Below are 20,511 nucleotides of genomic sequence, written 5' to 3'. Positions count from 1 at the left end.
AGGCTTGGGAGTGACACAAATGGTTATTATACCCTAGAAAACCGTTTTCACAGGAGCCCTGAAAACAAGCTAATAAAGAATGAATCACAAACCTTTATCTGAATTAGCCAGCATGGGTTCATAACACTGGGTTTATGCAAAAAAGAAGGCAAAATAAGATTACACAGTCAAAATAATAAACACAGAATGAGAGAGATAATAAAAGGCTAGCAAGAGAGCAGAAGGCTTCCTGCCTAACCCCAGAGATCTGAAATGAGCTCCCTCAAGACATTGCCCAATTGCTTTATAAAGTAAGATTTCCACGTATGTATTTTTTCACCTAGAATTCAGGCAGTAGTGTGTTTTAGCCAGTGACCAGCATCACAGAGAGAGCTTTACTGCAGAATTGGTTCATTCTGTCCTCTAGCCCAGTTCTGAGTGTGAGGCTTGGTGCCACCATGATCCTAACACACATAAAGAAAACAGAGGCAAACAAACAAGAAGGGAATATAAATATTGTCTAAAGAAATAGTGACACAAAATTACTTTCTATTGCTTTGTCTTTAAGAGTTTGCTTATAATGATTTGATAATCTAATCTAATTGATCTCTCCAAGTACTTCTAGGGCTCTAATCACTGTAGTATCTGATTAGTGGAACAGATCCATACTTTATCTCCGGATTTAATAACTAAATCTATACTTCAAACGGAGTGACACAAGTTCAGCAGAGGGGGAGGGCCAGATGCTGCTTAGCCAGGGGAGGGGGGAGGGAAAGGGAAAGGCCAGTGAGGCCCAGAATCACTGGAAAGGTTTTGTGTCAAATCATCCCACTGCAACCAAGCTCCATTTAAACAGTCCGTTTCTGGGATTAGGGAAGTAAAGCAGGAATTTGACATAACTAATGGGTGCAGAAACAAAAATGAGCTACTGTCTGTGGCTCACTCTCCTTCAAACTGTCTTCATCGCAAGCATAAAATAAATGTAATTATTATTATTGGTTCTTTGCTCTTTTCCAGGCTAGCACTTCATCAGCCTGGAAATTATGACATTTCCTGAATGTCTTTCAACGGCTTCTTAACCTTTCTAGTTCCTGATAGCCAGGACAATGTCATGCTGCACTCAGATTTTAGCAGTGAAAATGTTAACACCAAAAATCGCTAATGATAACAACAGTATTCACTGAGCCAGATAATCACTCACAAAGAATTTCAATCCAAAGTCACTTAAAATTCAAGGAAACCTCTGTATTTCTTTAAGGAAGTGACAGCAGTTAGAAGAATATTCATAATTCAAGCAACAGGCCCAAATCTGACCTACTGCTTAGTTTATCTATTTTTAATCAAGCCATATTAAGTGCTAGCTTTTGCTTTACCTTAAGTTAAACCTAGTTTGCGACATGTCCTCTAACATAGGTGCTGGGCAGAGAGGGGTGACAGCCAGGCCACTTACACAGTGCTAATGTCAAGCATGGGAGGGATATGGAGCATTTCTGAGAAGTTGTTTCTTCCTCTCTCATTTGACTGCTGCTTGTTTGTTGTGGTGATACGAACCCAAACTAGCTTGCAGCTGGAGATGTCAAAGCCCAGGGCAGAAAAACAGCAACTAATATATGTTAGGAAACTCTGGAGAGAAAAATAGTTTCTGCCACTGAAAACTGCAGGGTGGAATCGTGCGCTGCCGCCGCCTTCACCTTATTTTGCCTAAAGGGAAAGAGCCTTTTAATCCTATTTCTCTGCTTGGTTTGCACAGTGCCTGGCAGCATACACCTGCTTCAACGTGTGTGTCAGGAGCCTTCTTTGCTGTCAGATCCCTTTCCTTGCTCCTCTCAGCTCGTCGTCTGTCTCCCAGCTTACCTCTGCAAGCGAGCGTCCCTCTCACGCCTCACCACATTCCAGCAGCCATCTCTCAGAGATGTCAGGAAGGGAAGCAAAACCAGCCTGTCAAAACCACATGGCTGTCTCACAGTGCAAGGGGCAATGCTCTCTTCCACGTGTGAACAACACTGAATATGATGCACACAGAAGGGGATGGGAGGGATTTCTGCTAACAGATCCAAATTCAGGATGGAGGGGAGGACTTTTACCCCGACCTCTTCAGCAATCATCTGTGTCTCCATAAAACTTGAGCACCCATTTTGCATGATCCTGTCTCATAATGTGCTTCTGGCCAGGTAATACTTTCAATATTTGAACTGCAAATGCAACACCGCAAGAATTGCAGGTAATCAAGGGTTTCATGGCACTTTAAAGAAAAGACAATCAATGCATCTTTTCTTTCTTTCTTTATGTGAGACCTCATCTACAAAGACTTCATATAAAAGAGACCACAGGTGCTTCAGCTTTTAAGTAGAGCAATTATATGTTGTTTCAAAAGTTATTTTTTTCAAGCAAAAGTAATCCATTTGTCATTAACCAACAGCTCAGTTAATGACTGAAAAGTGTAGAAAACCAACTTAATTCTCTCTTCTGTTCCACATAGCACAGCTGTTAATGGATTCGTAGGGAGAGCTACTTCAACTGTGTTTCGCATCACAGACAACAGGGAAAGGACTAAGATTTTAAAATTGAGGTTTACAGACTGATGATTTCTTGTGAAATTTAATTAAATAAATCTGCCTCTCCAACAGCCATATACAGAAATATTTCATGGGTCTGAAGTACTGTAGAGACCACGGGGCAATTTCAATAATGAAAGCAGTCTTGGGGTAGGTAAACATGCAAAATCTTGTTTGTCACATGTAAGTATTTTAGATCTGAGCTAGAGCAACTAAGTTCAGACTTAAGTAAAATACATCCAAGGGGTTTTTTGGCACTTTAAAATAAATATGAAAACATATGAGTCAATATCAATTTTTCAATCAAGTAAGACAAATTGTACTAGCTTTCATTTGAGCTTTCAAATCTGATTATTACTGTATTCATATACACATCTACATAGATAAATGCATGTTTCATATTCTCTTACCACTGGCTCCATCTTGTTAAGACTATTGCTTTGGGAATGAGGATTCTCAGAGATTGAGCTCTCACGGGGTCAGCTGGATGAAGCTGGTGGATGGCATATTCTGTTTGCCTGTTCACTACATTAAAACTAACATATTAAAGAAAATTAAATTAAAGGCAAAGAGTAATGTTGGCAGAAACTAAAAAAATCTCTGCAAGGCCACTGGAGGGAGGTTGAAAACAGCAGTGGTTCACAACTTCTGGTTAAAGGGCAGCAAGTCCTCAGGACAGCACCGTGACTGTATGAGCAAATTACATCTTGGGCTTGCTGCCTTGGCATGGAACCTTGACACAGGATGGTGCAAACAGGGAGCTCTTCTCCAGGCCATGGGTGGATAGCCCTTATTCAGCTTGGAGCATAGTACAGCATTGTTGCTACCTCCAGGATACCCTGTTTCTTGGAGCTTCCACTTCTTTTTGTGGGGCATTAAAATTCTGCATGAGAGCAGAACCTGCAAACCCACCATAATCAGGCATGAGCAAAAACCAGATGAGGTGAATTAAGTGAATTAAACAGAAGGTTTATCTAACCTGCCTGATTGCATCTGAAGTAACCGGGAAGAATGTGCATGAGTCATTCCCGTAAAAAAACTGGGAGCTAGGACTGGAAGAGGAGCCCCAGCTGGTAGGTGGGAGGTGAGCAGCTGGGTGGAATGGGAATGGGAGCCCTCCCAGCTGGTGTGTGTACAGCTCCAGCCTACCCAGAGCCTGGGCCCAACAGCAGGGTGCTGTCCTCAGCAGCAGAGCTGAGGTGGATGTCATGGATAAGGGTGACTGCACCATCCCCAGTCATGGCACAGGTACACTGCTGTGCACCCACCAGTTAAGAGCACACTGTATTAGATGTGAAAATACAGAATGATAATATAAGCCTAAAAATTATGTATGCCTCACTGCCATTTTCAATGACTTTTAAAATTAACTGAAGGAAGAGAAGAGAGATCGTCTGTACATTACAGAAGGGTGACATGGAAGAGGGTGAGAAATCTGTGACCCCGAGGTTTTGGTAGAGTCTGGCATATGTTATGTTATCCTTGCCAGTTATTCCCCACCTACTCTGAAGGAGAGAAAGCGAGGTGCTCCATAGGGTTCCTCTGTATCCACACTGCTTAGTTCACTTCCTCAGCCTGGAGCATCAAAAGGATCTGTGCTACAAAAGGAATTATTTTTCCTCTTTCCCCAACACCTGGAGTTGCACAATGCAATATGTACGCAGATCATCGAAAGTAACCACATAACGAAAACCTCCTTATATGTAGTGGAGCTTTTTCATCATCTTCAACCAACTGTTGGGTGGGTTTCTCCCTCTGTATAGAAAAAGGATGTCTAAGTACAGGCTGTACTTGCCTATGGATCCTATTTGCTCTGGGCTGAGCTTTCCAGAAAGATTCAGCAAGCTATGCAATCTTCTTCCTACACAATGCACCTTTCCATTAAAAATCTGCAGACAGCTTTTAGGTGTAAGAATATTGAGAACAGAAAGTAAAGAGAGAAAGGCAATAAAGACAAATCCTTTTCCATGAGCTCTGTGAAATCTTTTCTCAAAATAACTTTGGAGAGGTTTTACTGCCAGTTCATAATGTGGATGAATCACTTCTGATATTTCTGATAAAACAATATTCAAAACTTCAAAATCACTTCCAATTCATTTATGCCACCATTTAATTAGTGCCTCTGCAACATGTTATAAGGACGTCATTATCCCCTATAATTGTATAATAATTACAATTTTTAATGAAATAATTGCGAGTACACTAGATGTGTAGATATAATTATGGTAATTACATAAATACCTGATTTTCAACTAATAATTAAAGAAGGCCTTTACATAAAGGGTGAAATTTAACAAATGGAAGCTTTCCATAAAACAAACACAAATAATAAATGACTGCCTCTCTTCTGCAGTTTGTGTCTTACTAAATTCTCACTTTATATATACTATATATTTAATTTTCATCACATTATAAAAGAATATAAGGATTAAAAAATTACTTAAAAAAATATTAGTTCATATTGAGAGACCTCAATACTTTGCCTTTGCAGGGTCTGATCCAAAATCACTGACATTAATGTAGCACATATCTAATAATGCTATGAGAGCTCAGCATCTCACATGACATTGAATTGTAAATGACCACTGAGAGTAGGAAGATGTGAATAACACACGACAACATATAAACTGTATTCTCATTCCTCTGTAATCATAAAGAGACAGATCCTGGAGCACCATAAATACTTGGGAAAAGGCCCATGTGTGGAAGAGTTGCGAGCCTTCCGGGCACAGCACCCCAGCACTGCTGCTGCTAAACCTCACCAGTCCTACTGGCTCTGGTTCCCTCCCAAAATATGTCTTTTTGGCCAAACCTACTGGCTATATCCCTGCTAACACAGAAATCCAGCAGAAGATATGTTCTCCCTCTGTCCCTCTTGGTGGATAGTCCTCCAAGGCAATGGTATTTCAATAAAGGAATTTCTTCCAGAGCCTCATCAGCTGAAAAACCAGAAGTACTTCAGCCAGGTAATTTTTCTTCTCTTCAAACACATTCCTACAACTAAACTTACAGTGTGTTTACTGTATGAACAGGAAAGTCAAAAGGCACCCTCAATAAAAAGCATATGGAAAACTCTACCAGGGCAGCTTGATTCCTGCTCTGATAGCACCGAGGGATACTAAAAGAATTCCCACAGCAGAGGAATTAGCAACATGATTTAATGCTGCTGCTGAAATGTTTCAAAACATTTTGACAAAACTCCGGAAGGGAAAATCATCTGCAGCGCCTGGAACATGCCATTTCCATGTGTCTTGCAATTTCTGCAAGAGCAGCCCTGAGGTAGCTCCAATTCTGGCTAGAGACCACTCTGGTCCCTGCAATGTGTTAGAGTATAGGTGCAAACATGGCTGAAAGTCAGCTTTGTCCCAGTTCCCTTAGCTTGTATTGTTCAGTGCTGCTTTCTTTTAGGATAAATCTCATTATTACAAGCATGAGAAAGTAAAATAAGAGATATGAATATTAAAACAGAAGGAAATGGTTTGATATCCCAAAAACAAATCTCATTTATGGTAAGCTCATTAAAGCAGTTGGTTCTGAATGTAGAGTGTAATTAATAATACTATACATATCAAAGTGGAGAAGACATGTAAATTTGACATCATAAAGTAAGTAAAAATGAAGAGGGCTAAAGAATTATAAGTGAAAGGAATTTGGGGAGAAAAAAAAGAAATTATACTGGCGCAATATTCAAGTTATAAGGAGATTATTAACATTGTGAGATGATCCTTAAGAATGGTTTGACACATGTAAGCATCATGTTTCAGGCTTCAAAAAATATGCAAAGAATACTAAAAATGTTTGTATCCATGTGTATTATAAGGAAACAAAGAGATGAAGAGCATTAACACAGAGATGAACAAACGAATAATACTACAGTCTGGAGGGGGGGAGGAAGAGGAGAAAAAATAGTTATCCAAAAGTCATATTAATTACTCAAATTAATTCAGTGCCTCCTGAAAATGTACAAAAATACTTAGGTAGTTATTTTTTATAAGATTTGTCCATTCTGGATTTAAGTGATAAATTAGAAACTGACAGATTGAAAGGAAAACCATCTCACAGATGTTTACTGAGTAAAACTGGTCCAAGCCGAGAAAGGCCGGGGAAAGAAGCACAAACCAGTTTTATCCGACTTAGCATTATCAGGGTAGCAGCACTATTTCAGAGCCTGTGTGGGGGAGGACGTAGAAAATGAAAAGCAAGCAGTAAAATAATGGACAAGGAATGGAATTAGATCAGAATTTAAGACCTGTTAGAGCTACAAGCACTGTCAAGGTATATGAAAAAAAGCAATGACAGCACGACAACCGTGTGGTCAGCAAGAGCCCAGGGCCCGAACAACCAGACATTTACATGGGACTGTGACCAGTGCTGATGGCATTTAAGATGACTGGAGTCTTAAAATGCGGTCTGCAAAGTCTTCTCTTGTCAAGCACTGGCTCACCCGGAAAGAGGGTTGGAGAAAGTACATCAGAGTTTAAGCATTTTATTTCAAATATGACATAAACCTACTGCACATCTTTGAAAAACTCAGCTAACTGACACTAACAGCTTTAGATTGTGAAAGAATGAAAAGGTCTGTACAAGACAATGTTTGCTTCATTATCTTCTTCCATGTATTACCAGTATTACAGGGAGTGAGGATAAGAGCTCTCCAGCCAGGATCCAGCAAGGGTGGATGGGGGTGAAACTTCGAATGTGTGCAGCCAACTACTGGCACAAATAAATTACAGGGAAATAATCCGTTATGAGCTTTCAAAACAGCCTAATGAAGATATATATCCTTTTTAAGGGTTGATGTACACCAAATTATGCACAAACATCTCTCTGTGGGTTTGGCCCTCACTCTCAAGTGACCCTGAGTCCCAATAATGGTCTGCAAATATATGTTCTTAACCTACTGGCAATGCAACACACTTTGACATAGCTCAGTCTACAGTGATGGAGGCTTACACCCTAGATTTCATATTTTTCATTTATATGGACATGGAGGAAAAAATATTTCAATCATTTTTGACAATTTACCATCTACATGTCCATTACATTGATATTATTTTCTAAATTACATGCTTAGAAAAAAAAGAAATCTGATAATTGATTGACAACTTTTGCCAGCAGAAATACAGATTTTAACAGGTCTCAGCTTGTCCTTTTCTGGTTGATTTCAGAGCTGAAATTTAAGGAAGTCTATAGGAACTGCACATGTTACATTAATTCTTCTTTTCCAAGATTTAATTATAATAAACAGTTCTAGGGTAGTTAAATGGAGTATTGGAACAAACAATCAATAAAAACACAGAACAGGCAAAATTTCTGCTTAGATCTGTAAAGAATATTTCACATTGCTAAGCTCCAGGCCTTAAGGTTACCAGAGTTGTTTACAAAACACAACTGGTGTAACATATTTTCTATTGAAAACAAAGGAAGATCAAAGCAGGATGAGATTACAGCGATGTGATTTGTGTTTCAGTTCCATGAATATATTTGTATGCATGTATATATGCTCCTGTGTGTCCACAGTAACCACAACCATTACCCAGAAAGGACGGTGTTGGGAGCTTTGCTCTGAAAATCAAGTAGCCCATTAGGAGGCATAAATATTAATAGAGCTGTCTAATCCTACACTCTCAAATGAGGTAGTTCAGATCATGAGTCTTCGCATTTAAAATTTATTCAGTGCACTGACTAGAATAAGAAACAGAATCCACATGTGGAAAAGTCACTGATGTTGGGCGGTCTCTGAGCCACTGGTAATTCCTAAACATAACAGTAAGGCTCAAGTGATTTCTTTTCTTATTCTACCCCTAATTCTCCTACAAATACTAATGTATCCAAAACTGCACGTGCCTTGCTCCATGACATCAAGTACATACCATCTACACCTCCACATTTTCACATTCTTCCACATCCTCAGGCAATGTGAAGGCTTTAGTACAGGTTCTTAAGAAAGAGCACACTGTCATCCCAAGTGCAGAGCACACAATACCTAGGGTTTCTTTTAGTGGTCATATTAGTGATCCTTTTCAAATTTTCTTTATGTAGTTGTCATTAAATTAGGAAATCCATGATGCAAAGTGTTGCAATGCAAAGAAATTAATATAGAGTATTAAAGCTCCACAGGTATGCAGCTAGAGAAGGATGTACTATACTTCTAAGAGATAGGAAGTTACCCTGTCATTCTGGATCATAAGTAAAATATTTGTGCTTTGATTATAAAGAAAATTAAAAATCTTAAATGCCAAAGAGCAGAAAACTATTTAGGTAATCCCTAGAAATGATGCAGAAGTTTGTCAGGACATTCAGCAAATACCACATAATCAAAAACATCAAAATCAGTCACTAAAATGGTGCTACCTACCCTAGTATCATCTAGGGTCTGTTAGAATTTACAGTTATGGAGCCTAGACTCAAAAAAAGCAACACAAAATTAATCAGATGCCTTTGCACTGATTTCCAAAACCAGCCCTAGTGAATACAGGTTTTTGCATAAACAAAATGGAGTTAACAACCTCTGACCTTCATGTACCTGAAGGGAAAGACAAAAAAAACCAGATGCTCTTTCTTTATCTGTTAAATCAGTAAATTGAAGATTAAGTAACTGAAATACAGGCCTCCATATTTAGCAAAAAAACCTCATGCTTAGTTGCCTCATTCTTTTTCATTCAGCTCCAGTGTATTGTTCTGTAGTCTCTGCTGGGGGCACATCCAAATCCTTAGAGGAGGTCATGGATATAATGCTCACTATCATCTCTAGCATGATTCATGGATAGAATTCCTTTTATTTCTACATCTATCTTCATCAGATTGCTCCCTGTTCTTCAAAATTTTGAATTTTCTCATGTCCCTCAGATGACAATCAAGTATTAATACTAATTTATTTATCTATTTCAATCTATTTCATGTAATAAGAATCAAACTCTATATTATGATAGCATATGGCTGTCAGTTCAGTCACTTTGATCTTATATATCCTTTATGAATTAAAAAGATGGTGTAAATGTCTGCCTCTGATTTTTGGATTTTCTATTTCCGGTAATTTTCATCACTAAATGAAATAAAATTACTTCAACCTAAAAATCCAGAAAAAGAGAGAATATTGGGCCTTTCTTCTTTTCCATATAAAAGCAATGTCATTTCCAAGCTGCAGTTGCTGCTCAAATGCTGTGACTCTACTGCAACTTTGTTCTGCAACATGACTCCTTTTACCAGCAGGTGTGGGGACAATCCAAGCCAAGGACAATCCCAGGTTATATATGGGTTAGTAGAGTGTGAGTTGCTCAGAGAGCAGAGATTACTACAGATATCTCAGCTGCCCAGGCTGAAGGCATTCAGGAGTTCTCTGCACTTGCCAACAGGAAAAGGTAGGCTTCTGCTGTTTTTATTGTGCTGTATGTGCAATGAATTCAACTGGAAAGGTACCTACTGAATTTCAAATAACTCTCTCTCTATTCTCCTTCCTCCAGGCTCACAGGACAATAAACACGACTTTCTCAGCTACTGGGCTCTCCCTCCCTTTATTTTTGCTATTTTTCTGATTATTTTTTTTTAATATCCTCTCATACGAAAGATGCTTTCCGAGAACAATGATGGGGATCTGCATCTTTATTTATGACTTTGTGAATCAGCGTCTGGGTGATAGGAAGTGAAAGTTGCTCAGCTAATTACACACGCTTGATGAACTGCGTAATAACTGCTGCAGCATTGCACATTAATTGAATGCATATAAATGACAGCAGTTATTCTAACTTGAATGATGTGTGAAGAAGTGACGTTGCTCACAGTACACTGATTATCTTTATTTCCAGCTTTGGGAATCCAGCTTAAACAATTGTACTTTCACAGTGCTGAGCAAAAATTCCCCAACAGAAAAACAGAAGATGCCTCAAAGCCCGACATTTTAAACACAAAATTGCTCTAAGTCTCTGAAAGTGGATTTAGACATCTAAAAAAGCAAACATCTAGCCACTACAATTAACAATTAATAATTAACAACCAGCTGCACCTAACAGTCAGCAGGAGCTGTAAGAGCAAATGCCTTGGAAACAAGGCCACCTTCATTTAGATGCCTAGATATAGTCTTAAAAAGCTAATACAGGGTTTACAGAATTGAATTTTGCCCAACTCTAAACATTTCTGCTACGACACTTTCCTAAAATGTATTTGTTTTGAAATGAGAGGGACATATAACTGATATAAATAATAGAGATTACAGGTAATAGGCAACTATGTATGTCTACAGTACCCTTTGTTTCCCCCCAAAAGCATTGTAATTCACATGTAGTCCACCTCTAACATAACACATGATTTTAAAGAAAACAAGAAAATAATTTGATGCAAAACTAACGTGTAAAGTAGCACTAAATTAATACTTTAAACAAGCACCAAAATGCCTACTTCAAATCAGTACCAAAATATACCTTCTCTACCACGTGTCAACTGCCCTAGGAATTTGCAAATATTCACAAAGAAATCTGCAAATTCTTCCGTACTCTTTAACACGAAAAGGGTAGAAGCCAAGTTTCCAAAGCTTCTAAAAGCAGCCTAGTTTCCAAAGTACCATGTCACAATATTTTAGCAGTTCACTACACCCCTATGAAGAATTTTTGGGCTTGACAAAGAGAGCTGTAATCACAGAATAAAGGAAATCAACGCTCACTTTTAGGAGCGCATAAACGAAGTGTTTCACATCTACATTTCAGGATAGTTAACACTGTTCCAAGAAAACAGGGTGTGTCCTGTGGAAAGTCAATGCAGATTTTCAGCCCTGCATCACTACATTTCATAGCCTTTATGCCACACCACTGGAAGAGAGAGCTGTGGAGCTATGCCAGCACCTGCAATGGCAGTGGTACCCATCCCCAGGCATGGAGATATATCCTGTGCATGCACATACAACATTCTGTGTCCTCGTACCAGGGACAGACACTCCTCGGAACCACGAGGCCAAGAGAGAAGCTGCCAACATGATCAGTGTGAGAGAGAGATGATCAGGTGCAACTGGCTTTACAAATGTTATCTTCTCATCTCCTGTACATGGTCCTCTCTTTAAACACCTTTCTGGCTCCATTATGACAAGACAGTCCCTAACAGTCCACAGTACCAGCAATCAGCCTCTTTCAGCTGTATTATTTGTTCTTCCTTTGCAAGGTTTCGATCTCTCCCCCATTTTTTTTTGTGTCCACTTTATACATACCTCCTTTTCTACATATTTTCTTGCCGGGTTTTCTGGCACATTCCTTGGATATTCTTTTGACTGAAAAATGAATAGAAGACTAGAAAATAACATGGAGCTCCATCACAGACAGTAGGAGCATGCAACACCACTATCTAACTTAAATATGACCTGCTTTATTAGGTGCGGAAGATTCTCAACTTGTTGTGCCTGCACATGCAATGGAAAAGATGTTGATGCATCTTCCCAGAAGTCAGTGGGTGGCAATGAGAATTAGGTACCAACTTTGACCTAAAAATACACGTGCTGTGGGAGAAAAAAAAATGAGTGTAGACGGAAAGAGAAAATAAAAATAAAAATCAGAAACAAGGACAAATGCACACAGAGAAAAGCAGCATGCATACATGTAATAAGCTGGCATGCAAACAGAGAAAGCCATGCATGCTACCAGTACACATGAATTAATATTGTTAGAACGTAGAACAGGAAAATAAAAAGATCTCCCTGTTTCGCCTGCTATTAACTCACCATCCTCGGTTGGGACATAGATATTTAAATAGAGGCAGTCTTCGTTCTGATCTTGTACATAGGTGGAAACTACATCCAAATTATTAGTAAACCACACGGGAAGCATGACTTCAGGCAACCTGCCTTCTATAATGTTCTGGGGACACACTGGAGCAAACTGGGTGGTATTTTTGATATCTGCCCAGGGAGATGGAGGCTCAGGAGGTTGGAAGCGGCGCTCCCCTGTTGGAGGGGCAGCATATGGAACCCCGAGAAACTGAATAACGGGCCCCAAAATTTCATTATTAAGTTCCTTCTTAATCCCTCTTATCTTGCCAAAGTTGGTGGTCACCACTGGGTTGGTATCATCCAATTTTTGGGAGGACACAGCTGCAGCGTGGAGCAAAAATCCAAATATACAAAAAGCAAAAGTGGCGTTCAATCCCATGTGTAGCAGGCGGACCACCGTCACTCTCCATACACAGTTCAGCCACATGGATCTTGGAAAGGCCATGGTCCCACATTAGTTGTGTAACTACAATGAAGCAATCTGATTTGTATCCACTGGTGTAAAAACAGGGCGACCGAAGGAAACAGATCGAGTTTCCTAAATAGGTGCCTGTCAGAAAAATCTCAAAAGGCTTTTCATGCGGTAAGTATCTTCCATTGATTTCACACTTATTGAAGCTGCATCTTCACTCAGCACTATTTATCAGACTACATCCTATTGACAATTCTGTTTTCCATAGCAGCAATACGAAGAGAGCAGCCATTTACTGCAGAATCCCCTCTTATAAATCAAATCCAGTTAGCCGCAGGTCTATATCCTGGAGAAAATGAAAATAAATCATTAGTATGAAAGAGCTAATATGAACAGAGTGATAACTAGATGTTTCACACATTATTTACATACATTAATACTTGCTAGAGTCATGTCAGTAAAACTGCAGTAGTTTATGGGTCCATGAAATGGCGGGTGAAACGCTGATTACTGGATTATCTGTAATGTCACCTGTTGAATTTATAGAGACTTCTCAGAAGAAACAGGACTCACGGAAAACACATTTTTAAAATTCACCTTTTCAAGAATAAGCAATTTGCTACCAGGCTACGTTACATAAGTGCTTATGTTAATATTTTATTTAACTTAATCAGTTCATAATCAATTTTCACCTTGTTTTCACAAGTAGACTTTCTAAAACAGAAGTAATTATTTCTTAAAGCAGAATGTGGGGAAATTAAGATAGACAGGCATACTGAAGACTCAAATGCTTTTTATTTCATTAAAAACAGTTTATAATGCATACAATTTTTTTTTTCATTTCAAAATACAGTTTCTGATTTAAACATTGAGTAAACTGGAATACATCTGCAAGGATAACATGAATTACTGTGTTTATTCATAATAACCCGAATTACCATTCTTTACATGGTTTTCTTACTCCACAAGTTTCTGATAGCTGATGAAAAACACTACACAGTGAAATGTTCACATCAATGAAGAACCAAAATCTGCTCCCACTGAAGTCAATTGCAAATTCTGAATTTGCTCAGAAGTATAACTGGACTTCTTTGGGTTGGTTTGTTGTTGGTTTTCTTTTTCAGAACTGATTTGGAAAAAGATGTGAACAGGCACTTTAGGGATGGAGCTGTATATCACAACTTTTACATCAGATCAATCCTTCATTCCTTATAAAAGACTGACTTCAGTGAAAAATGAAAATGCACGTTGAAAGCATTCAATTCCTACCATCCCTGATTTATAACATAAACAATAAGCATTCCCATAGGGCAGTAGAAATCTTATCTTTCATATATCCACATGCTGACTGAACAATATCCTAGAAAAATAATCAGTTAGGATCAGAGAGTGCCTAATCTGAAATTCCAGATGCTATTTTCAACTACTTTACCTTGGAGGTTGTCACACAAGGCTGTGTTCCAGCACTTCTGAAAATTACTCAGTACGTATCATTATGTCTTCCATATTCATGTGAAACATATTTCCAACACGACTTACAATATCCTATTTAAAACGCAGCGTTATACACAACATAGCAGTGTAATCTTACACTCCCTATTAAGCAGTGTGTAATGCACAAGAAATGTGTTTTGCTTTGTATAGGAAACATTTTAAACCACCTGCTTTTGAAACAGCATTGGCAGCTTTAATGAGAATTGTTTTTTTATCATGTCTATACACATTGTAGAGAGAATTCAAAAGAACGGCTTGTCTAATAGTCAGACTACCCTGCAGTTTGGGTTATTAAAAAGGAGATTGTAAAAGCTATATAGGACAGCAGGAGATTTGGTTCATGTCTAGTGTTCCTTTAGCTCTGAACAATCTATCTCAGGAGGCAATAAGGAGATAGATGAAGCTTTTCCACAATTTTCTCTCTCCCTTTCTTTCTCTGCTAATTCTAACACTTTCAGTGTGAAACTGCATTAACAAACAGGCTTATATCCTTCATTCTCCAGCCGCAAATTCTCAGCATTTTCTGGAAACAGACCAATTTAGCTCCACAAAATAATTCCCTAAACTTGACGTATGTGTTTGCATTTACTTTAATACAGTTACACAGAATGGCAGACGCCTCGTGGAGAATTGTTGCTTTGTTGCATTTCACATTTTGGAAGTAATAGGATATTACTGGAGCAACAGTAAAGGCAGGGTATGCAGACAGGTGTCAGAGCAGAAGGCACCAAGTATAACTTTTCTGAGTTGATGTACATGAGAAGATTGAGGCTTATTCAGTAGTGGTATTCAAAAACAGATTTAAACCTTTTCCACTGGGTCTTGACATCACTGGGGGTTGTTTTCATGTCAGAAACGGAAAAATGTTCTTTCTCTTCTTTCTCAGACTCAAACTTTTAAATAGCAGGAGCTTAATCTCAGTAGCCCTCCTGCTAATTCACATGGCCTGGGAAAGGTCTGAGGACAACAAATCCAACATAGGTGCACCAAGGAAAAACATCCTTCTTCACTTCTAGCTGCTGAGTTGGTTCAATGTTGAAAATTACCAAGATGCTACTAATAATTCACCTAGCACCTGTTTTCAGATCTAAGACAACTTTTTAATGCACTTTTGATACCTAAAATGGTAAATTCAATGTAAATTCAGAGCAAATCCTAGAGCTGAGCTACAGTTCTAAGTTTGTCCATCCGCTGGTTTGCCGTTGTAGCTGAACAGCTCAGCTGTGATCTACAGTTCTGGTTTGCCTCCCATGGACAAGGTTTTACTCTAAGACACAAACAGGATGCTAAAAGGTAAGAATATAATTCAATGCTGTGCTTGGCTATTCCTAATTAATTAACTACTGGCTAGTAGTTAGCCTCAGTAAATAGATGGATGGGCTATACAGGGCAGTAAATTGCCAAGCACCTGCAGAATTTGAATCAACAGATTTTCATTGTATTTGTAACTTGAATTTTGGATTTGCTCTTTTTAAGCCTTTCTTTTTAAATAGCTCAGTAACAGTTTATTTTTGACACTGAGAGGTCAGATATTCAAGCCTGTCATTGGCTGCCCTGAAGCCATCACATTAAAAACATAAACTCAATGCAAATAAAAAGACTGAGATTAATCAAATCTTTTGAGACTTTCATGCCAAAATTTCATTGTGAGCACTAAGTGCCAGGGCAAACAGGGAAGCTGGCCAGAAGCAGGTCTTACTCATTGAGAATCAGTGCTAGACAAAATTCTCCTCAGTCCTTCAGCAGGTGATGTATATAGGACTTTCCCTTGCTATCTGGACTTGGCTGAACTGAAACCGGTGGGAAAAAAGAGAAGCAATAAACAGCAGCAGGAATGATCAGTGAGACAGGCAAGAGAATAAACTAAAGAGTAGCGATGATCAGTCTGGGACAAGATTGAGCATCTTGTGGATGTGGATCTGAGGAGGAGGAGGAGAAACATTTTCAGATTTTACTACTGTCTAGATTTGAGGATCACAATTGCTCCCTCTGGCAACACAAATGAATTCTGCTGTAAAAGGTATTTGATAAAGTCTTTCATGGTCTTTCGAACAGTCTATACTATATAGAGTTTTTTCTATCATCTATTATTTTATTATCTCCCTTTCTGAATTCAAATTACTTTATAGCTCAGATTCTGAAATACTTTGGAGAGGCATTTAGTATGCTGAGGAGGGAATAATCCAAGATAGCTTCAATGCATCTTTGCATTTCCAATGACACAGGGCATCCCACAACAGGTCATATCTGCTGCAAAGCGCAGCAGCTAAATTCCTCATTGTTGCTCATGCACAGACCTTCAGATCTTAAGGGATAATTTGATCTGTACCACCTGTCAATAGCTCCAATGAATTTATAAAACCTTCGGTGGCACCCAAGGCTTCTGGCCACATGCCAGCCTCAGCACATGTAAAGGCTATCATTGTTATGATAAAAAAAAAACCACACAAAGCAAACAAACACACTAAAAACAAAAAAGGGTTGTTTTCTTTTTAGCTGAAGATGTACTCTGTGATTTGATATTCATGCCTAAAAATACCTTTCCACCTCAATTTTGCCAGCAAATCCCAATTGCACAAATGTTCATACGAAGTGATTGTAAGAGTTTGGAACACTACACAATGCTACTTCCTTTCAAAAAACAAAAATGGTATTTTGCAGAATGAGCTCTATTTGCATCCATTTTTGCTTACAACAGTCTCTACTTAGAACTAAGAGCCCAGAGATGTTTCATGTCTCTAAGAAGCAATCCATGTTCTAAAATATGCTACAGTACCAAACAGGAACATGTCCAGTGGAACAGAAGCCATTAGAGGGAAGACTCTGACCCAGGGTGAACACTACGTCAGTGTGACACACCAGTTGTAAACATGATCAGACAAATCCTCCAGAGAGGCATCACAGAATTTCCCATCTCTTCTTTTGTGTTTCAAGTTAGAAAAGGGAAGTTCTCTGCCAAATACGGAGTATTTTCTCTCAGTGTAGCAGTAAAAAAGACCAGGTTGGATGGGCTTTGAGCAACCTGGTCTAGGGGAAGGTGTCCCTAGCCATGGAGGGGGTAAAAACTAGATGATTTTTAGAGGTCCCTTCCAACCCAAACCATCCTATAAAAGATTTTAAAACAGACGCTGATCTTGGCTATTCCCATAAATACTTGGTGAAGGGATGGGATTTGCATGTTTTTAGTTCAAGAAATTAACTGTGTGCATTTAAAAAAACAGGTGTGTGAAATGATAACAGAGGAGACTGCAACCCTGAGTATGTAACACACGTAAGAAGGGTACAGCTCTGGTGGGATTTGGTTAACTCTCACACGCCACCATCCCCTCCACCTCAGAGCAGCTACAGGTGTGGAAGCTCCAGAGAGTTGTTACAAATCCAACCCTGTTGAGATGCAGAACCTTTGGTGATCTTGGCAGAGATTACAAGTGTTATGTTACAAGGTCGGCAAACAACCCACTGGTAAGGATTTGCAGATGCTACAAGCTGTGTAAATACATCACTCCCAGATCAGAGAAAATGATTCCTCAGTGCCATTCTCACATTCACCTCTATTTACTATGATGTTTTGTAGACAAAGCCCCATATCCAATTAGTGAAAAATACAGTACTTAAATACAGTATTCAATGCAGTGTAGCAAAATCAGTGAAAAGTTGAATTAAACTGAGTAGATGTCATTAGGCTCCTTTAAATTGTGATGCATTTTTCAGCTGTACTATATTTTTGTTCTTCCCCATTAATGGAAATATTCACTAACGCAAACTCCTTATTAACTAGTACTTCCATGATCAAAAGATCCCTTTAAATAATTTCTGTAACTTAGTTTGCCAAAATAGAAAAAGTTCTGATCATAATCTTCTATTAAATTGTTTTTGAATTAGACAAATTAAGCCTGTGAGAAGAAGAGGGTCACTTAAGTCTTATTATGTCCCATTTACTCATATCAATAAATCATTTTCTTAAAGTAGTTCTACTGCTTAGCTAAAGTAATTGTTTATATTACCAGAAGTTGACTACAATTTTTTAATGTGGACTATAGCTGTCTGACATTTTGCACAGTAAGTAGGTAACGAAATGGTGATTTTACCCATAACAGAAAGAATGGGTAACTCTGTCACTTATGTGTAAAGTTTTAGACAGCTAAGTAATACAGATTTAAATTAAAAATGACAGATGCACTGGCTTGGAATATAATGGGCACTGAAGTGAACCTTTATTCCTTTTAGCAGCTTACAGTTAACTCCTAAATGGACAACACATACTCACTTTTGAGTACTGTAACTGTTCAGCTAAATGATCAAATGGCTATTCTGTTGATGGCAGCACTGTGCTTCAGGACACGGAGATATTTTGACCTACTGTAGAAAGTCAACTGAACTCATGTTAATCAGAGGTCATTCTGCAGAAAAAAAATAACCCAGATATTCCTTATTTGAGAACTTCAGTATTGAAATCTATATATTGTATATCTTTAAGTCAAGTCAATTTTATTTGCTTTGATTAATACTTCATACACTATGCACATGCTTCCCATCTGATCACTGTAACAGAGTGTCCAGAACCCACACAGAGGCTTCTGAAACCAAGTGTTCTTTCATTGTCTCTTGCAGGTAAAAAATTAATGCTATGGAATTGCTAACAAAGTTCTTCATCTGATATATAATTGTGGCTAACCCTTGGTTCACTGGGGTTCATCATGTCAGAAAAGTAAATCGGATTTTCTTCACCACCTTTAATGCAACTATAATATGAACAATATTACCTTTAATTCTAGTTTATCACCTAAGGCAAGCTTTCATATCAGATTCATAAGAGAGATATCAATTTTGTGTTTTCCTATTTGAGAGGTGTTAGGAATTCAAGATAAAACAAGCTAGAATATAGTTATTACCACTTCTTGAGAGAGAACTCTGCAAACAAAGGTGCTTGAACGAACTCAGATTTGTCCATGAATTGTTTTTCTGTCTGGATACAATACAATGACAGTTCCAAGCACACAAAACCCTTGTTGTAGAGTTAGATCAATAACTGGCTCTTCAATAAGATGATTTTCTTTTTTTTTTTTTTTTAAGACAAAGACCAAAAAATTTTCTTGTGGTAGAAAAATATGCTTTTTGTTCTGGTTCAGATGGTCAAGATGGTCTCAATTTCATCAGGCTAATTGAGATCAAATTCCAACTCATCATAAAATTCACAGAGGTGTAAATATAATTTATTAATCGCAAACCCAACATCTCTAACTCCACTCTGAAAGTGCTCTTGAATGGTATTACCACGCTTTCCAGAACTGCAGAGTGCACACTACAATTTGAGTGCAATATTGGCATTATAGGGATCTATCAACTTGAAGAGGCTGTTTCCTGTGATCTAGCATTCTGTACATCTGTGACTTTACTTGCATTTGTTCCAAAATGAATTTCATGCTTAACTTGTTTTTCTTAATTAAACTTCCTTTAGCAGTTTCTAATATGTGCATTATTAAAACTCATTAGTCCCATTCATGCCTGCCTGTCATTTTTGGCTTCATATTCATGTACCAAAGAGCTCTGTTGCTTTATATAGGAAGCAAATTAAATAATAAATATGAGAACTTCAACGTTTTATGAGTGTCACTATGAGAAAGTGGCTGCAAGGCCCATAAGGTTTCACACAAAAAAAGCATTACAGCTAAAGCTAACATGCTGACACATCTCTGATCTATAAAGTCTGCAGTAATGGTAGCAGTAAAGTGTTGTGCCATAGACGGGGAATTTTTCTCTCACGTGAAATAGAAATAGGATATAGCACAGACTATATTTACTGTTGTAAAAAAATTTCAAATAAAATTTCCCAAAAGCTTAGAATATAACACCATTAAATGTCTACAAAGATTTACTCTTTCCATCTGACTTCGTGTGTAGCTCCTATTATTCAGCTCCTTGTCCTCTTTTCATTTTCTACCACTCTCTGTAAGAAAGAGACTTATTTGTTATAGCAACCAGTCTCGGGTCTCCCTGTGGTCATGTCCTGGTCACGCTGATCACAACTCCAGTGACCAGAGGGTTTCCTAACCCAGCAATGGGGTCTCATGGTGGCTATATCAGGGCCCCACTTCTCCACAAAAATAACCCATCGTTGAGAAACCAGTTGAAGAAACAAAAGTTCCATCCCACAATGCCTATTTTACACAGGTTTGAGGATGTCAAAATATTCAGTCTATCTGTAAGGTTTCTCCTAACTAAATTGTCATTTTCTCCTCATGAATATTTCTAACACTATGTGCCTACACAACACTTTACTGCTTTCAAGCACTTTTTTGGAAACTGGAGGACGGGGTTGGGAT

General features: G+C 38.4%; 1 protein-coding gene across 7 annotated transcripts in view; it reads right to left on the bottom strand.

The window, feature by feature from the left end:
• NLGN1 (neuroligin 1) overlaps positions 1–20,511 on the bottom strand; it is a 433,184-nt gene that overhangs the window by 288,396 nt on the left and 124,277 nt on the right. For 6 of the 7 annotated variants that reach the window (XM_032698022.1, XM_032698021.1, XM_032698020.1 and 3 more), the window contains exon 2: positions 12,235–13,040. In XM_032698022.1, the coding sequence (XP_032553913.1) occupies positions 12,235–12,727 (493 nt within the window). In that variant the 5' untranslated portion in view covers positions 12,728–13,040. Of the gene's footprint in view, positions 1–11,727; positions 11,788–12,234; positions 13,041–20,511 lie in introns of all 7 variants that reach the window. The other variant, XM_032698026.1, reaches the window with a different exon arrangement.

The sequence above is a fragment of the Chiroxiphia lanceolata genome, chromosome 10 (assembly GCF_009829145.1).
Source record: "Chiroxiphia lanceolata isolate bChiLan1 chromosome 10, bChiLan1.pri, whole genome shotgun sequence".
Classification (NCBI taxonomy): domain Eukaryota; kingdom Metazoa; phylum Chordata; class Aves; order Passeriformes; family Pipridae; genus Chiroxiphia; species Chiroxiphia lanceolata.
The sequence above is the reverse complement of the archived record's forward strand: the minus strand, read 5'-3'. Positions and strand labels throughout refer to the sequence as shown.